The sequence below is a fragment of the Thunnus albacares genome, chromosome 9, assembly GCF_914725855.1.
Source record: "Thunnus albacares chromosome 9, fThuAlb1.1, whole genome shotgun sequence".
NCBI lineage: Eukaryota > Metazoa > Chordata > Actinopteri > Scombriformes > Scombridae > Thunnus > Thunnus albacares.
The window spans coordinates 17472928-17488928 of NC_058114.1; the positions used below are offsets into that span (position 1 = coordinate 17472928).

The following is a 16001-nucleotide window of genomic DNA, read 5'->3' on the forward strand; positions in this document are numbered from 1 at the left end:
AACTGACACGCTATGTACACAGGAACAGCAGTGGTCAGAGAGGCGGCATTGCTTATGCACGAATCTCTCTGGGAAGAATAGCCTACATTCACATTAGCCTCTTTTTCACACAGGAAAGAGGATTAGTTTTCATCATAAACACAAAATGAAACCTCCCAACAGGATTATTTTAGCCCTTTTACTTATGTCCTTTTCATTCTGTTTCTTGTTAATGAAGCCTCTGCTGTGACGGTGCACACTGAGAACAACAATTTTTAGCAATGCCAGCACAGCTTTTCTGCCTTGTGCAGCACAGGCATTGGCTCAGGAAACCCACCTCACACCCCTTTCCCAAAGTCAAAGCCATCCAGTTTGCTATGGGGCAATCCCTCTCCAATGGAACGCTTGAGGAGAGCCAAACCCATTAGTTGTAGCCTAGTATTAACACAGCCCACATTAATTACACTCACAGTTTCACTGCTGATAGCAGGTAGAGATGAAAAATGAAAAAAAAAAACCTCAAAGAGATTTAATTGTACATGTTGTAACTAGAGCACGCAGCTCAAAATCCCAGTGAGCCATGACAAGGAGCCCTCTTGAGTGAGGGGTGTAGACAAGATACAGTTGTTAGTTGACATGCTAAAGGAATGTGCTTGGATTACAGCAGATGCCTGTTTGATTTATTGGCTGTAGTTGCAAGCCCTTTAACTTAAATCATGCTGCCGAACTGTGATTCAGTTTCATTTTATTTCTGTCTAAATTCTAAACTCCCCACCAACGGAGAATGGGATCTTATCATTATCATCTTTCATATTTTGGAAATGAGAAACCTATAAAGGGCCCCATAGTTTCTTGGGAATCTTCTGGGAGTTCGCCAAGCAACCCTGACCCAGATGTTTAAAAAGAAACAATGATAATATACACACCACATTGATACACATTCATTTTCTCAAGTTGGAGCTGCAACAATACAAGCTGTTGTTAACCAGAAATTTGCAAATCTATCTTTTTTTTTTTTTTTTTGCGACGATTGCTTTCACCTCTGTGAGTCTTCTCAGTGAGTCATGAAAAAACAAGGGTTATAGCAATAAAAGGGTATCGGTGCAGAACAGAGACAGGCATTTCTCCCAGCCAGCTAAATGCTAGTGCTGAAAGGACGCTAAGCACAGGTTGTCTCTCAACCGCTGTGACAGGCTGTGCAGCCGAGAATTTCACTGTGTTGAGTAAAAGGATACAGGTAGGGGAGGAGGGACGAGAGAAGAGGAGGCTGGGATGAAGCCAGCCAGCCAAATCTGCCTTCAGCTCAGTGTCAAAACAGCCAGTCGGCTGTGTACACCTTCATGTCACCTGCTTGTGTGTGCGTGCGTTTGTGTGTATGTCGTTCTATAGCCCCCACCAGGAGGGAGCACACAGAGTCATCTCCTCTGGTCAATAGATCCTAATTCGTCCCAGGTAGCAGCCAGCCTCAAAGGCGATTTCCCTTCAGCCCGACTGTGCTGAAGCCTCTCATCCACACCGTGGGGCCTATGTTGATAGTGGTAGCGATTTGTGTGTGTGTTGCGGGGGGGGGGGGGGGGGGGGGGGGCTATCAGCCAGACCCATTATCCAATGGAGTCAATAGATATGGAGGTGTTGCTGCCTGGGGTCTGGCTGCCTCCACTGGAAGACAGAAACTGTCGTCTCATTCTCTAACTTGGCCACATTGTTTCTGAATGTTCCTGTCATCGTCTTGTATGTGTGTGTCTATTTTCCAACATCCCCTCCCCCTCATCTCTATTCCCCCTCATCCTGCCTTTGACTCCCTCCTCTCTTTGACTCTCTGTCGCCCTGTCTCATCAATGTTTTCACTACTGGTTGTACTACTGAGAACGACTCAGCTCAAGCAGTGTAACAGCACCACTTCACATTCTCTACATGCTCTACAGGCAGCCTAATGGAGGAAATCAAAGTACTCAAATGCGATTAGATTCAGTATGCACATTGCATTCCAATCAGAGCTCCTTTGATTGATATAGCTTACCCTTTTGAATTCAACCAACAAATATTTTTTTTGGAGATGGGGATGTGTTTTTTTTGTACTTGGAGATGCGGAGCAGATTTATATCATATAGTTAGTTTATCAACATTTCATCTATGAAACTCCCTTATGTTCGACTTTTATGAAATGTAATTACACTGCTACTCACACTTCTCTGATGTATCACATGAAAAATGTCTTCATAGTTTTTCCTTAGTGGCTCATGTTAAATGTAAAGAGTGCACTATTTTCTCCTTTCCCAGGACTGAAACATATTGTTTCTGCCCGGGGCATTGCATGAGTTACTGCACACCTGTTTTATCAGAGTATGAGTTGTAGGCAGAAACAACTGTAGAATGAATTTTCAGGCACTACGACTACACGTACAGGTTCTGTGTTGCTCTAGTGAAATTTAATCAGCCATGCCACAAAATCTCCCAGGCAAGAATGATTGCCAGGCAGGAGGATGTTACTGTAATTATTGTCTTGTTCGTTGCAGACTGAGTGCCTTGGATAAGCCATAGTCAACGGGAAGGCAAATACGCTTGTTGCACAAAGCACTTAGCAGCAATTTACACAACAGGATACTTAGATGTATAAGCATTACAGTGTTGAACATGTTGAGAAAAAAAAAATTAGGAATGTTACTTACAGGGGGCGCCATTAAGGTTTAGTGGTACATGAGGGCATCTGCCCACCAGAAGGTCAAGCTTTGAATACTTGCCAAAGTATTCTTAGCAAAACAGTTGATATACTCCACATTATGTGCCCCTGGGGTGCCAGACTAATGAGCTGCCCTGTCACTGCAACCACAGGTCAAACTACCATTTGCTTTTTATTTTCATCCACAGTGCTGCATCATGTTTTTATACAGATTGATGAATATGTGTCCCAGTGATATTCAAACTCCCTAAATCATACAAGCGTTAATGTTTTCCCAACTGGGCTGCACACCATGACATACTGTAAGAGTGCTCCACCCAAACATAATGCCTCTTTACCCTCTCTCTCTCTTCACAGCTCCGCCACTGTCAGAAGCCACCGTGTCCCCTCAGCCTCTGAGAACTACAACCACCACCACAACAACCACAGTGCACTGGGGTGTGGCCAACACTACCACCACAACAGGGCTCAAGGAAGGCAACAAGGGAGCACCCAAGCCGCCTCCTGTGATTCCACTCACTACTTCCCCTCCACCCCTGGAGTCCTTCCCTTTACCCGAGCGCTTCTGTGAGGCCACCGAGAGAAGAGACATAATGTGGCCTCAGACCCAGAGGGGCATGCTTGTAGAGCGACCTTGCCCCAAGGGAACACGAGGTAAACAGGCCTCCCTCTTACCTCAGGGCCATGTGCTCACGGCTTTCAATATGACCCGAAGCGTCCCAAGAGAACATCCCTGAGGCTACATCCACACTAATATGTTTTCATTTTAAAATGCATAACTTTTTCTAGGCTTACACGTAGCATCCACACTACTCTGGTATTTTCAAACCTCTAAAATGGAGACTTTTGAAAATGCCGCTGACCCCATTTCGGTTTGAAAACTTGTGGATTGTGTTTTAGTCTGGACAGGCAGAAACGGCAATTTTCGAAAACAATGACGCAGACACCCACGTTCACTTTGTAATTGGGTCTAATAAGTCACGATGTGTCCTTCCCTGATTCATCACGCCCCTATCACGTGACGACTCCCAATCTGTGTTTTTTGCCACCTTGACCATCTTATACTCGTGTTACTTTTCCACCTCGTCGTCAGTCCAAGCAAAGACATCTCTGGTCTTACTTTTTGCCATTGCTGTTCTTCCTCTGTAGTATTTTCTGCAACTAAGCAACCAACCACAAAGTTCACAATCTCCTTCCTGTTTACACCAGCATGCGCATGCCCAGTGTACATGAATAGTCATGTGATATGTGTTTCAAGCGTGTTAGTATGGACGGAGATTATTTCTAAAAATGCTAAAATGCTCATCATTTTCATTTCAAAACACTATTTTAAAATGAAAATGTATTAGTTTGGATGTGGTCTGAGTTTGTTAGATCTGTCTGATATTCTTACATACAGTGATCTTTTTATCTATAAAGAGCGCCCACTTCAGTGGGTGCAGAGGGAATCTGTGAAGACAGTTTGTAATGGTGTTAGGCTTTTGCTGTGTCATTCCAGGTCAAAACATGATTAAGCTATCTGTAACGGCTGTGTTGCAGAGGAACAGGCTCAGCTGTTTCTCCTGGAGCTTGCATGGCGACGTGCATCCCTCATTTGATTGTGTGTGAAATCATATTAGCACTCAGAGTTCATCAGACACAAGGCTAATTAGAACGGAAAGAAAATTGGTACCACTTTGTAACAAAAACAGGCAGGAGCTGTTGAAAATATTTTGAGAAATCATTTTGCAGGAACAAAATGGCTCTACGTGTTTGGAGTTCACTGTATCCAACAATTTCACTTTAGTTCTTCTGTTTTACTGTACCAGATTAGCACACTAAAAAGACGAAATAGCTACCAGGGCTGATATTTCTGTGTGGAAGAATTCTCTGACTTCATATCCGTTTAAAATGTAGGAATTTGCATGTTTGTTGATCTGTTGTTTGTGTGCATGTCTCCTCTGTTTATCTGTATCCTTGTCCTTTGTTGCCCTATAAAGGACTTTGTGGGAATATAAATTTGATTTGACTTGATTGAACTTGACTATTCTGTTCTTGTTTTTCCTGTCAGGCACAGCCTCTTATTTATGTGTCCTTTCCACTGGGGCCTGGCACCCGAAGGGCCCTGATCTCAGCAACTGTACCTCCCACTGGGTCAACCAAGTAGCCCAGAAGGTTTGTATGAGCTATGTCTCGCTGTTTTCCGTCTAAGTGGAATGTGTTTCTTAAAAACAGAGAGGGAGTAGACAAAATAATGAAAACACCTCCTTGTAGAGGATTTCAACACTGAGTTAATGTACTCATGGTTACAAAGTTGGCCAGAAAGCTGGGTCAGATTAGAAAAGCAGCATCTGTCAACTTTAAACTCGATCTGGCAATTGGGTCTTTGATATGTGTGTTTATAAAAGAAAAATACTAAAAAAGCATCTGTTTTAAAACTACATGATTTAGCAAATACAGATAAACATAAAAAAGAGCATAATGCACAGTGAAACGAGAGATACAAACTGTGCATAAATATACAGTACCAGTCAAAAGTTTGGATACATCTTCTCATTCACTTGAATGAGAAAGTGTGTCCAAACTTTTGACTGTTACTGTATATTTATAAATACTACTTAATATGACCCATTTTTGTAGCAGTGATTTTAGTTGCCTTGAAGTTAAAGGCCTCCTACATGAAATGTTAACAATATTCCTCTACCCTCTGTCAGATGTGTGCCGTAGATTTAACAGCAGTTGTAGCACAGAGCTCTCAATATATCTGTTTTTTTCAAACTAACCACACAGTAAAAAACTGCCTCCATGGCAACTTCTCCTATGTGAAGACAACATTAAGCCCCCTTTTCATAACTGGCATTTCAAGGACTCGTTCAAGTGTGATTTGACGTCAGAAACTGGGATGTAAAAAACCCTCCAAATCTGTCTTCTTGCATTCTTCTGAACATTACTCATTCTCTCCCCTGCAGATCCGCAGCGGTGAAAATGCAGCTAACTTGGCCAACGAGTTAGCCAAGCACACCAAAGGCCCCATCTTTGCCGGGGACGTCAGCTCATCAGTGCGCCTGATGGAGCAGCTGGTGGACATCCTGGATGCTCAGCTCCAGGAGCTCAGACCCAGCGAGAAGGATTCTGCAGGACGGAGCTTCAACAAGGTAACCACGTCCACTACAAGTAACAAAATGCCTCTCTTGTTTTATCATTTAATGCAAAATATTGAGGTAAATACTGCCACCATTTTCTCATCAACTCTAACTTCCTGAATCACTCTACAAAATGACATGGTTTAGGTGTTTTACTGACAAATTAATACTTCTACATGACAAATGCAGGAGAGAATCCCCAAAATAATACAGTAACGTGTGGTTGTTCTTTTTTCACATGGAGTCTGCCTTTCTTTTTAAAGACAAGAAAGATATGAGACAGACAAAACAAAAACGAATCAGATTATTTTAGACTCTGACCCATAACAGAGATTTGTACATTTGCGGTAATGACCATAATTTGGCTCTGCCAAGCGTAATGAACTCATGAACTTTTGCAAATTATGTGTCTCTATTTTTTTTATCTGTTCTTTTTCTTTTCTAATAAAAAAGCTTCAAAAACGAGAAAGGACATGCAGGGCATACATGAAGGTACTGGAGCAATGCTATTGCCCGCTCTGCTTGCTGCCGTCCCCTCCTTTATTTCTGTGCTATACGCCCGAGCTCAAGCTCAGCAGCATGTACCCTCTGCACTGTCATGTACTCCCTTCTCCCTGTGCTTCCTGCTTTTTTGAGTAATTGCCTTACACACAACCAAATCGAAGTCAAAGAGAAGTCATCTCCAATTACGAAGGTGGCTTCTTTTTATGGATGTGTATGTGTCTCTGTGTTGTTTTTTTCCCCCTCTTTACATTTGACAGTGATGGTGTATTTTATTTTTCATAATGTTTTTCCCTGTTGTATGTTTTCTTAGTATTTACTCAAGATTGCACGTCTGGATGCATAACACCACAGCTCAAGCAAACATCCCGTTCTTACATCCTGCTCATCATCCATTTGCTGAAGGATTTGTTGCTTTGTAACAGTTTTTGCTTTTATATGAAAACTCCCTTCAGTATAAAACACTTCTGAATATTGCATCAAACACAGTATACTTGTGATTTATTCAAACATTTTTTTTCAAGGACCATCACCGGACCTTTTACAGTTTGCAATGTAAAAAATGTGGCTCTTTTTTCACAAGGACACAGGTTTTAGGTCATTGAAGTCATTCGTTTCGTAAATTAAAGGTGCAAATGTTTCGCTCTATCTGGATAATAGGGTTAGTCAGGTCAAGCCATTTTTTTTCCTTTTCTTTGAATGCTATCAGGTTGAGTTAGTGCATCAAATATTTTGGCCATGTATATCCCTCCACCATTAGGGAGATCAGTGTCCTCTACCTGCCACCAAAGTCACCCCCCTCAATCCAGATCTCTCCTTCGGGAGGGTATTAAAATGGATCGAGCTAATTAGTCAGTCAATGACCGTGCACTCGTAAAAAAGAAGGAGAGAAAGGGGAAAAATACATGTATGTAGTTACACCACCTCTTCAAAAATGTCACCTCATCATTGTGCTTTTTTTTTATGTCGCAAACATGTGATTTCAAGTCAGAGGTAGTGACAAGGGTAGAGGATTTGTGTTGATGTAAATGGCAGCATTTATTTGACTAATGACAGCATGAGAGGATCAGACACTGTTGAGTCAGCAGTATCTGACATCTGCCATACTTGACGCAACATCACATTAGCTGCCCTCCACCCTTCCCACCAGCCGTCGCCGGCATTGATTACCTGATTAGACTCATTGATTTGATTATTTCCTGAAGAAAACCCAGCGTCGTCTGGATCCTACGCCTAATTTACCCGCTGTCTGTCCAGAGCGGTTCAGGTGACAGAAAATGTGAGTAGTGTAGTAGAAATGTCTGCATGAAGGTTGCAGTTCAATTAAACAATTTAATATAACATATTATTTGGTTGTTTTCCAAAATGTGCAGTTTTTTTTTTTTTGTTTTTTGTTTTTTAAGCTTTTCCGGGTTGACTAGTGTATTTGCACCTGAGTGTGAGGTGCATGAGAATACTGCGGGTCCACAATAAAAAAAAAAAAGTGAAATTTTCCACATACGGTAGTGAACACTGAATTTTGCAATTAGAGAATTTTAATTGAGGAAGGGTTTTTGTACTTTGACTTTCATCAGGCTCTCTCTAATATCCTGTTATCGGATCAGACCTGCTCAATACACTGTGACCCCAAGTGTGTGCCCCGATGAAACGTCCTTGAAAAAGAAACTGAATCTGCACCATCTCCAGTGATGCCTCTGTTCTTCCCTTCCCTCTGCAGCCATGTCTTTTACATTTGTTACATGTCTGTAATATATATACAACGAAAACAATAATTAGCTTCTTTATTTTTCCTCATCGTGATCATGTTAATCCCTGCAGAAGTGATGCTTCAGCACAGCATTTCATTTAATTTCAGTGTGTGCATGTCACTGCTTATTCTTATGACCTTTACTTTTTTTCTAAAAGTATCTGTTTTTTATTTGTCTGTCTTTTGTCTGGTTCGACACAGGCCATTGTGGACACGGTAGATAACCTTCTACGACCAGAGGCTTTAAAGTCTTGGCAAGACATGAACAGCACAGAGCAAACACACGCCGCCACCATGTTACTAGATACTTTGGAGGAAGGGGCCTTTGTCCTTGCCGACAACCTCATGGAACCTGCCATCGTCAAAGTTCCTGCAGACAATATAAGTAAGTAAAAAGAATTTGTGGTAAGCAAAGACAAGCGCTCTCAATTGATGCAAGCTTAGTAAATTCGATTACTTTCAATTCATTGAGAGAGTAACTCTTGTGATAGGGAAACAAGGCCGCCACATAAAAAAGGACTTTGTTTTCATAATAAGCGCTTAAACCTCGGGGGAACAGAAAAACAACGCATATTAGGTTTAACGAGTCGCTTACTGACAAAGTGATGAATATCAGACAATTAAATAGACTGGATTCTCTGATTGCGCACGCTTAGTTTATAAATGTATGCGTCTAGACCTTGTAACTCTATACATTAATGTGAACATTAGCCTGCTGTGGAGTCAGAAAAAAGTACATTGTTTATCCACAGCCTCTTCCTCCTCCTCCTCCCCTCATTTGCTTCAGCTGTTAGAGCATACAAGGACAGCTTTTTCTTTTTTTTTCTTTTTTGTTCTGCTGCATTTATTCATGTTAGTAAGAGTCTCGCTGGGATGGAATGATTCCTCTGTGATTGACGTTTTTATTGTGTAGCTCACTGTCACAAATATTTAGCGTTTGAGTCATTGATGTGTCCTTTGGTCTGTGTAAAATTTCAGGAAGAACACTTTGGCAACAATATACTCCATTGTTTCATTTTTATGTCCTTGTATCTAAGTCAGACAGTACGTGTAATGACTTAAATCTCATTCTTTTTCCCCTCCTTTTCCCCTTCCTTTTTCGTTTTTCTCTAACTCACCCTCTGCCTCTCTGCACCTGGTAGTCCTAGATGTGTATGTACTCAGCACGGATGGCCAGGTCCAGGATTTTAAATTTCCACAATCCAGCAAGGGCGGTATCTCAATCCAGCTCTCGGCCAATACCGTCAAGCTCAACAGTCGGAATGGTAAGCTCTCTCAAACACACCAAAAAAGAAGTAAGCGAAACTTGGTCATGGTAATTCTTGTAACTCAAAGTGTAATGATGTGCATATTCATGTGTGAGAAACTGTGAGATGTACGCATGTGTGTGTTTGACTTTTTCTCCAGTACTTTTTTTTCTGGGAAAATATGAAGTCTGTGTTTGTTCAGGGGCACCATGAAGGAGTTTATCTCAAAAACCTCAAGCACTGTGATACTGGCTGAAAAAATGAGAGACCAAATTTAAAATCCTCTTTCTTCACCCCTCACTTATCTGTCTCTCATTTGTTTTAATCTTTTAAATTGAATTAAATTGAACTGGAATGTTTAAATATTTTAAGTCCTCTTTTTTGTGCCTATTTTTCACAGTTTTTTCTTTGCATACAGTCTGAATTGTCCTGGAAGCTTGATTTTTTTTTACTCATTCTCTGATGTCTGTCTACATCTTTCTCTTTACAGGAGTTGCTAAGCTGGTGTTTGTGCTCTACAAAAATCTGGGCCAATTCCTCAGTACAGAAAATAACACCATCAAGATGGCCAACGAGGCTTACGGCCGCAACGTGTCAGTGGCCGTCAACTCTGACATCATCGCTGCCTCGATCAACAAAGAATCCAGTCGTGTATTCATTAATGACCCGGTGGTTTTTACCCTGGAGCACATTGACGTGAGTGTCCCTGCTGGAATGAATGGAGAGGTCATATTAAAAAACACCAGGAGGGAACATCCAGAGCAGACAGAGATCTGCAATTTGAATTGTAAATGTCTGGCTAGGTCAGTCGGCAGTTTATTTAAGTCATTGAACATCAAATTAAAGGAGTCTTTAGAACCTAAGTGAATTCTTAATGAAAACTAATTCTTTAATCAACATTGGGATATAAATGATACCCATTTTCTTTTATAGTGGGGGAAATTAACTCCTAGATTAGCCGTACAATCTAGGATGAAATTACTGGAGCACCAATTATCTTCCGTCTTTTAAAGTTGTCACTAGAGTTCCCAGAGGGCCATGCGTGACTCCATTCTTTATCAGAGAAATTGTGCAATTCCAAAGACATGCTGTCAAACAATTATGCTTCTCTGTTATTAAGGCCTCATATACCCAACCATGCTTCGGTTGATTTGGCAAGCATGTGCCAAATGAGATACAACATATGAATTGCTTCATAAGAGCTGTGAAGTGAAAAATCCTCATCCATATCAGTGCGGAAAAATACTTTGTATGAGTAGGGGGTAAATGGCCTCTGTGTTCTACATGTACTTCAATTTCAGGCAGTCAATTATTTGGACACTTAACCATATCTCTTGTTATCTGCAGATGGAGAACTACTTCAACTCCAATTGCTCCTTCTGGAATTACTCTGAGAGGAGTATGATGGGCTACTGGTCCACCCAAGGCTGCAAACTCCTGGACTCCAATAAAACACACACCACCTGCTCCTGCAGCCACCTCACCAACTTCGCCGTCCTCATGGCGCACCGTGAAATCTCGGTATGTCACGTCCTACTTCTTATATCCACCTCGAACTGAGTTTTCTTTCAAACGTATCTACACTGTTTAAAACTTCTTCTACATTATCTGCAAACTCAAACATTCTTTCTTGTTGGTTTAAATAGCAATATTACAAGATTATAAAAGTCACAGTGAGGCTGAGGAAGTAAATACATGTTTACTGTTGATGCAGTGTGTTTTAACTCTACTGCTTTATTTATTGGTTATTTAATTTTGTATAAATATTTTTATAATATTTACAATATTGTGTTTGAAAAACATCCCCCGTCTCAGCAAAGCAGAGGCATTGGCTAAAAATTAAGCCAGGTCAGGTTTGGTTAAAAAAAAAAAAAAAGTGAAATGCTTAGTAGTGTCTACACTTTGTTAAAATTTTAAGACTTAAATTATAGGTTGACATTTTTTTTCTGTCTTAAAGCAATACTGACATACCTGTATGTACATTTAGACAGTTTTTGGTCTCTGTAATTGTTCCCTCTGTCCACACTTGGTGAAAAGAAATCCCTTCCTGAGGCAATTTCAGTGTAAGGACAAATCCACAGTCCTTGTCCTTTTGTGTGAAAATGCATTCTGAAGTTTGCACAGAAAAAGGACTGAAATTGCTTTAAGAAAGAATCTCTTTTTTGATAATCATGGACAGGAGGAATAATTTTAGCGACCAATAATGCTTTCAGTGTACAAATGGCCACGTGAGTATTGTATTACAATGGTCTTTGAACAAATGTGAACCTTTCCTTTAAAGTACTTTGATTCATAAAAAGTTTTGTGCAAAAATAGGGACAGGGAATATTTTAAAATTTAAAATTGGTTAATGTGCTGCTCTGTGTGCTGGTGTTTTTTTCCAATTTCCTACAGTTATGTAGCAATATAAAGCAAATAAGAAACTTAGTTTTGTTTTTCTTTAAGCTTTAAGCTTAAATATTATTTTCCCTAGTTGTTCGTAATCACTCATTCATTATAATATCTGAAAGGGGTTGAATTTACGTCACGTATGATCTTAAACTTTCTTCACAAAGCTGCAACACATGTTGATGTTTTTTATAATGACAAACACATTTTCTAATTTGGCCTTTTATGTCTCCCAGGTTAACGACAGAGTGCACGAGCTGCTCCTGACTGTCATCACTCGTGTTGGGATCGTGGTGTCCCTCGTCTGTCTCACCATCAGTATCTTCACTTTCTGCTTCTTCCGAGGCCTGCAGAGCGATCGCAACACCATCCACAAGAACTTGTGCATCAATCTCTTCATTGCCGAGTTAATATTCCTAATTGGTATCGATATGACGGAACCTAGGGTAAGCCGGAGCGATTGCACCCCATTGATTTGGTTTTGATTCATTCCCTCTCACTTTATCTCCTCGCACCCCCAAAACAAAACAAAAGACCCGCTCAGAGTAAAATGGATGAGACTTTAAGCATTGTTTGTTTCTAACCTTCTCAGCTTGTCCCTGACATGACATGAGTGGGACAGAACCATTAATATAGATTACTAAGGGGCCATGTCCCCCACTTGACAGGTCTTTTTTCCTCTTTCACTTAAAGTCACAGTTGCTATGGCTGAGTCTGCATCCATTCCATTTTTAACTTTTTTTTTCACCTACATTTTCACTTCAAGGGGGCAGGGGCACAAAAACTGCATACAGCTGGGAATTGAAGCTTCAAATGCTGAGCTGTATGATTAAATCTACTAACTCTAACCTTCTAATAAGAATAGCATTTAAATCTCTACCATGCTGATGGAAAGCTAAACCTGTGCATCGACAGAGCCCATGTGGTGAATGAATATTCATTACCTTTTATTCATCAGTTTTACTGATATGTGTTCTACTGAATGGGAGGCAGCAAGTTGAATGTCGTCTTTTCAATGGGTTTTAATAAAAGATGGGGTGTATGATATACAATATGCAATAAAGAAAGTGCTATGGAGATACCTCTTGTCATGTTTAAATCACATTTGTACTACAAGTTAATCTCAAAAATCTTCCTATATTATGGAAACTGTGATCATATTGTTAATTCCTTAATCCCTAATTGTCTTCATTGGTCATTGTTCTGACTCAGATTGGATGCGCCATCATTGCGGGGATCCTTCATTTCTTCTTCCTGGCTTCCTTCTCCTGGATGTGTCTTGAGGGTGTCCAGCTGTACCTCATGCTCGTGGAGGTCTTTGAAAGTGAATACTCACGGAAAAAGTACTACTACGTATCTGGTTACCTCTTTCCTGCCATCGTGGTCGGCGTCTCAGCAGCTATTGACTACAGGAGCTATGGGACCAAGAAAGCGTAAGTGCAGCTTTCTGAACAAATCCTTGGAAATGCAGAGCAGACACACTGGATGCTACACTATGTGAGGCTCACCTGCTGTGTCTGTATGTGGCAGCTTTTGAAAAGAAATCTACTCATCATTTCTGCCAGTGCCTTATGCACATCCCTGGAGACTACACCAAAACATTTGAGCTCCTTTTGCCAGGGATGGGCAGCTGTTCAATTTTTCATGTCATTTGAAAGTGGCTGACAGACTCAACACTGTGGTTTCAGGGGGGTGCAGCTACATTAATGCCTTTCTACTCAAAGACCCTCCTGTGACCTCTTGTTTGTAAATGCTCTCTTAAAGAGAGGAGCACTGTGCAGAAAAAGCCTTTTACGTAGATTAATGGCCATATTTCAGCTAAGACTATCAAGTGAGGCTACTCGGGGTCTTCCCTCTGTTTTGTACAACTGTATTATTGTTCAACCTGTGAAAGGAGTGTTTTAAAGCGCTCCAAGTTAAATATTGACTAGAAATTACGAACTCTATGTCATCAGTTCAAGTAACCAAAAATTAATTTCTTTGTATTCATATTTGGCCACAGGAGCATGAAGACAATGCTGATATTGTTTTATCTTGTGTGTGCTGCCCCAAGCTTAAGTGTTTGTTTCCTCTCCATAGGTGCTGGCTAAGTGTGGATAATCATTTCATATGGAGTTTTATAGGACCTGTCACCTTTATCATCATGGTAAGCCGTTTTTTTTTTTTTTTTTTTGAATACTGAGACTGACAGAGTGAGGAAGGGACTGAGAGAGTGAGATGAAAGAGATGCAGGGGAGAGATAAAGGAAGTGAGATGGTTGAACTGAGGGAAAATATCAGCAGGATTTTTGCTCCAAGTCTCCTCAGTGATGACAGGTTAATTTTGTGCCAAAGACAGATTTTGAGGCATCCAACAATTCTCTCTCACCTCTCACTAGCTGACAAAGACAAGGATTTGATAGTGTACTTTAACCTCGCATCTACACAACTCCCATGAAGTCTCACATTACAGATGTAATGGTCTTCAAGTTACACTTTTTTATGATAAAGGAAGAAAGGGTTGAAAAATAGCACCAAAGGTGTGCATTTTACAGCACATACAGTAGGTTGGCACCATTACATTTTATAGCTCCTTATGTTCCTCCTCTGCACCAGCCTCCTTGTGTGTATGTGTGGCAGTAGTAAATAGCGCATGACAGTGTCAGGGAGAGGAAGAAAAGCAAAGGCACCTCTCTGTTTGGTCAAGGACCATCAGGGGTGAAGGACATATAGAATATCATATTGACATATGTCCCATTGAGGCATGCAATTATTTACTGGTCATGACATTATTATCTCCCGCTCCATCAGAGAGGCTCAGAAGAATGAGACCGTAGGGAGTCTTACCTCCCTGTGCAAAAAAAAGAAATAGCAGGTGGTATTCCTCAGATATATCCTCTCAGGCTACCACACCATATATTGCTTTGCCCTCATGCACACCAAGGGATGAGGAAGCTTTGCAAACCTGTCTTGCTGCTGTGCAGGGAGGACGGGTTGTATTTGTTCAGTACTGTGTTCATTATCCAGCATAATAGTTGGTACTGTATCTACAGATGCAGTGACCTCTGTTGAACATCAAACTGACACTGAAAATATACTGCAGAGAGGGGGCACCCATGTCAAATTCCAGCGAGTCTCTGTATACCATCGGCAGACCGCTAGGAGCTTTCAAAGTAAAGATATAGTGCAGTTCTTTGTCTGTGTGGTAACAAAATAAAAAAAAAAAAAAAGAATCTACTCACTGAACTGCATTTCACAGTTTTCTCAAAGAGAGACATTGCCTCTTGATGTAGCATTTAAAAATGGAGGAGGAAGTATACAGGAGACCTTGCAAAAGTCTGTTTTCGAAATGTCTTTGAGTAAATTGTAAAATACCTGTTTTTCTCTTTTTGTTTTCATTGATTTTTTTTTTTTTTTCCTCTCAACACCCGCTTTGAATGTGTGAGTTAATAATTGAAGAAAAGCTAACATTGTATTAAAACAAGCATGCATTTCTCCCTGTCTCAGCAAATGCTCTGTCAGCCACACAGGAATGTGTTTCCTTTCCCTAAATTGAGCCCTCATTGTTTTCCAATTGTGTGTTGCTTCCATAATGATTTGCATGAAAAATGCGTCTGCGGTGGAAATGATGATCAGGATCCCGGTGGTGATGACCGGAGAGATAGAACCATGACCCTGTGAGGAGTTAATGTATTGTAGCAGAGCTAATGTATGACAGGAATGAGGTTTTGCAGCATTGGCTCGGGCATTGCGCACTGCTTCTCTGATTCTGTGCAACAATTGACTCAAAAAGACAAAGTACTGGGGAAAGGGGCATCTCAGGGGAGCATGCAAGAGCAAGATTTGTCTACACCATCCGTGACCCTGGTTTCTCTACAAATTGGCTTTGTCCTTGTCAAGAGGGAGAGGAGAAAAGGCACATGGGCAAGAGAAAAGGAGGGAAAACAGTGTTGCTTTGGCTCATGTCTGGATCCCTACCCGCCACCCAAACCATGTTTGTGCCAAGTAACATTGGTTTTGACCCAGGGTGGTCATGCTTTTTCTTCCCTTTGTTTCTTCCCCTACTTTTTTTTTTTTTTGCTTTTCCTTTTTTTTTTTCTTTTTCTTTTTGCTCCTGACTGAAACAGGCCCTAAATACCAGCCTGAAAACAAAAGCCAGTGGAAGGCATTTAGATCCTTGTTCTTAAGCAGAGGTTGCCCTGTCTCTGGGCACAGGGGGTATTAGCTCCATGAAAGGGGAACATGGAAGTAATGAGTGGAGGGGGGAGCCATTAGTATGCTTGAGATAGCTTCAACACAAGGCCTCTTGGATCATGACACGTCGTGAGCAGTTCTTATCATCTGGACAGCTCCATCTGC

General features: G+C 41.0%; 1 protein-coding gene across 30 annotated transcripts in view; it reads left to right on the forward strand.

The window, feature by feature from the left end:
* adgrl2a (adhesion G protein-coupled receptor L2a) overlaps positions 1-16001 on the forward strand; it is a 98769-nt gene that overhangs the window by 70184 nt on the left and 12584 nt on the right. For 24 of the 30 annotated variants that reach the window (XM_044361268.1, XM_044361269.1, XM_044361278.1 and 21 more), the window contains 11 exons: positions 3017-3313; positions 4710-4813; positions 5608-5793; positions 6235-6273; positions 8231-8414; positions 9172-9294; positions 9767-9972; positions 10624-10797; positions 11901-12110; positions 12877-13097; positions 13744-13810. In XM_044361268.1, coding sequence (XP_044217203.1) covers positions 3017-3313; positions 4710-4813; positions 5608-5793; positions 6235-6273; positions 8231-8414; positions 9172-9294; positions 9767-9972; positions 10624-10797; positions 11901-12110; positions 12877-13097; positions 13744-13810 — 1811 coding nt within the window. The remainder of the gene's footprint in view (positions 1-3016; positions 3314-4709; positions 4814-5607; positions 5794-6234; positions 6274-8230; positions 8415-9171; positions 9295-9766; positions 9973-10623; positions 10798-11900; positions 12111-12876; positions 13098-13743; positions 13811-16001) is intronic. The other 6 variants (XM_044361260.1, XM_044361262.1, XM_044361266.1 and 3 more) reach the window with 1 other exon arrangement.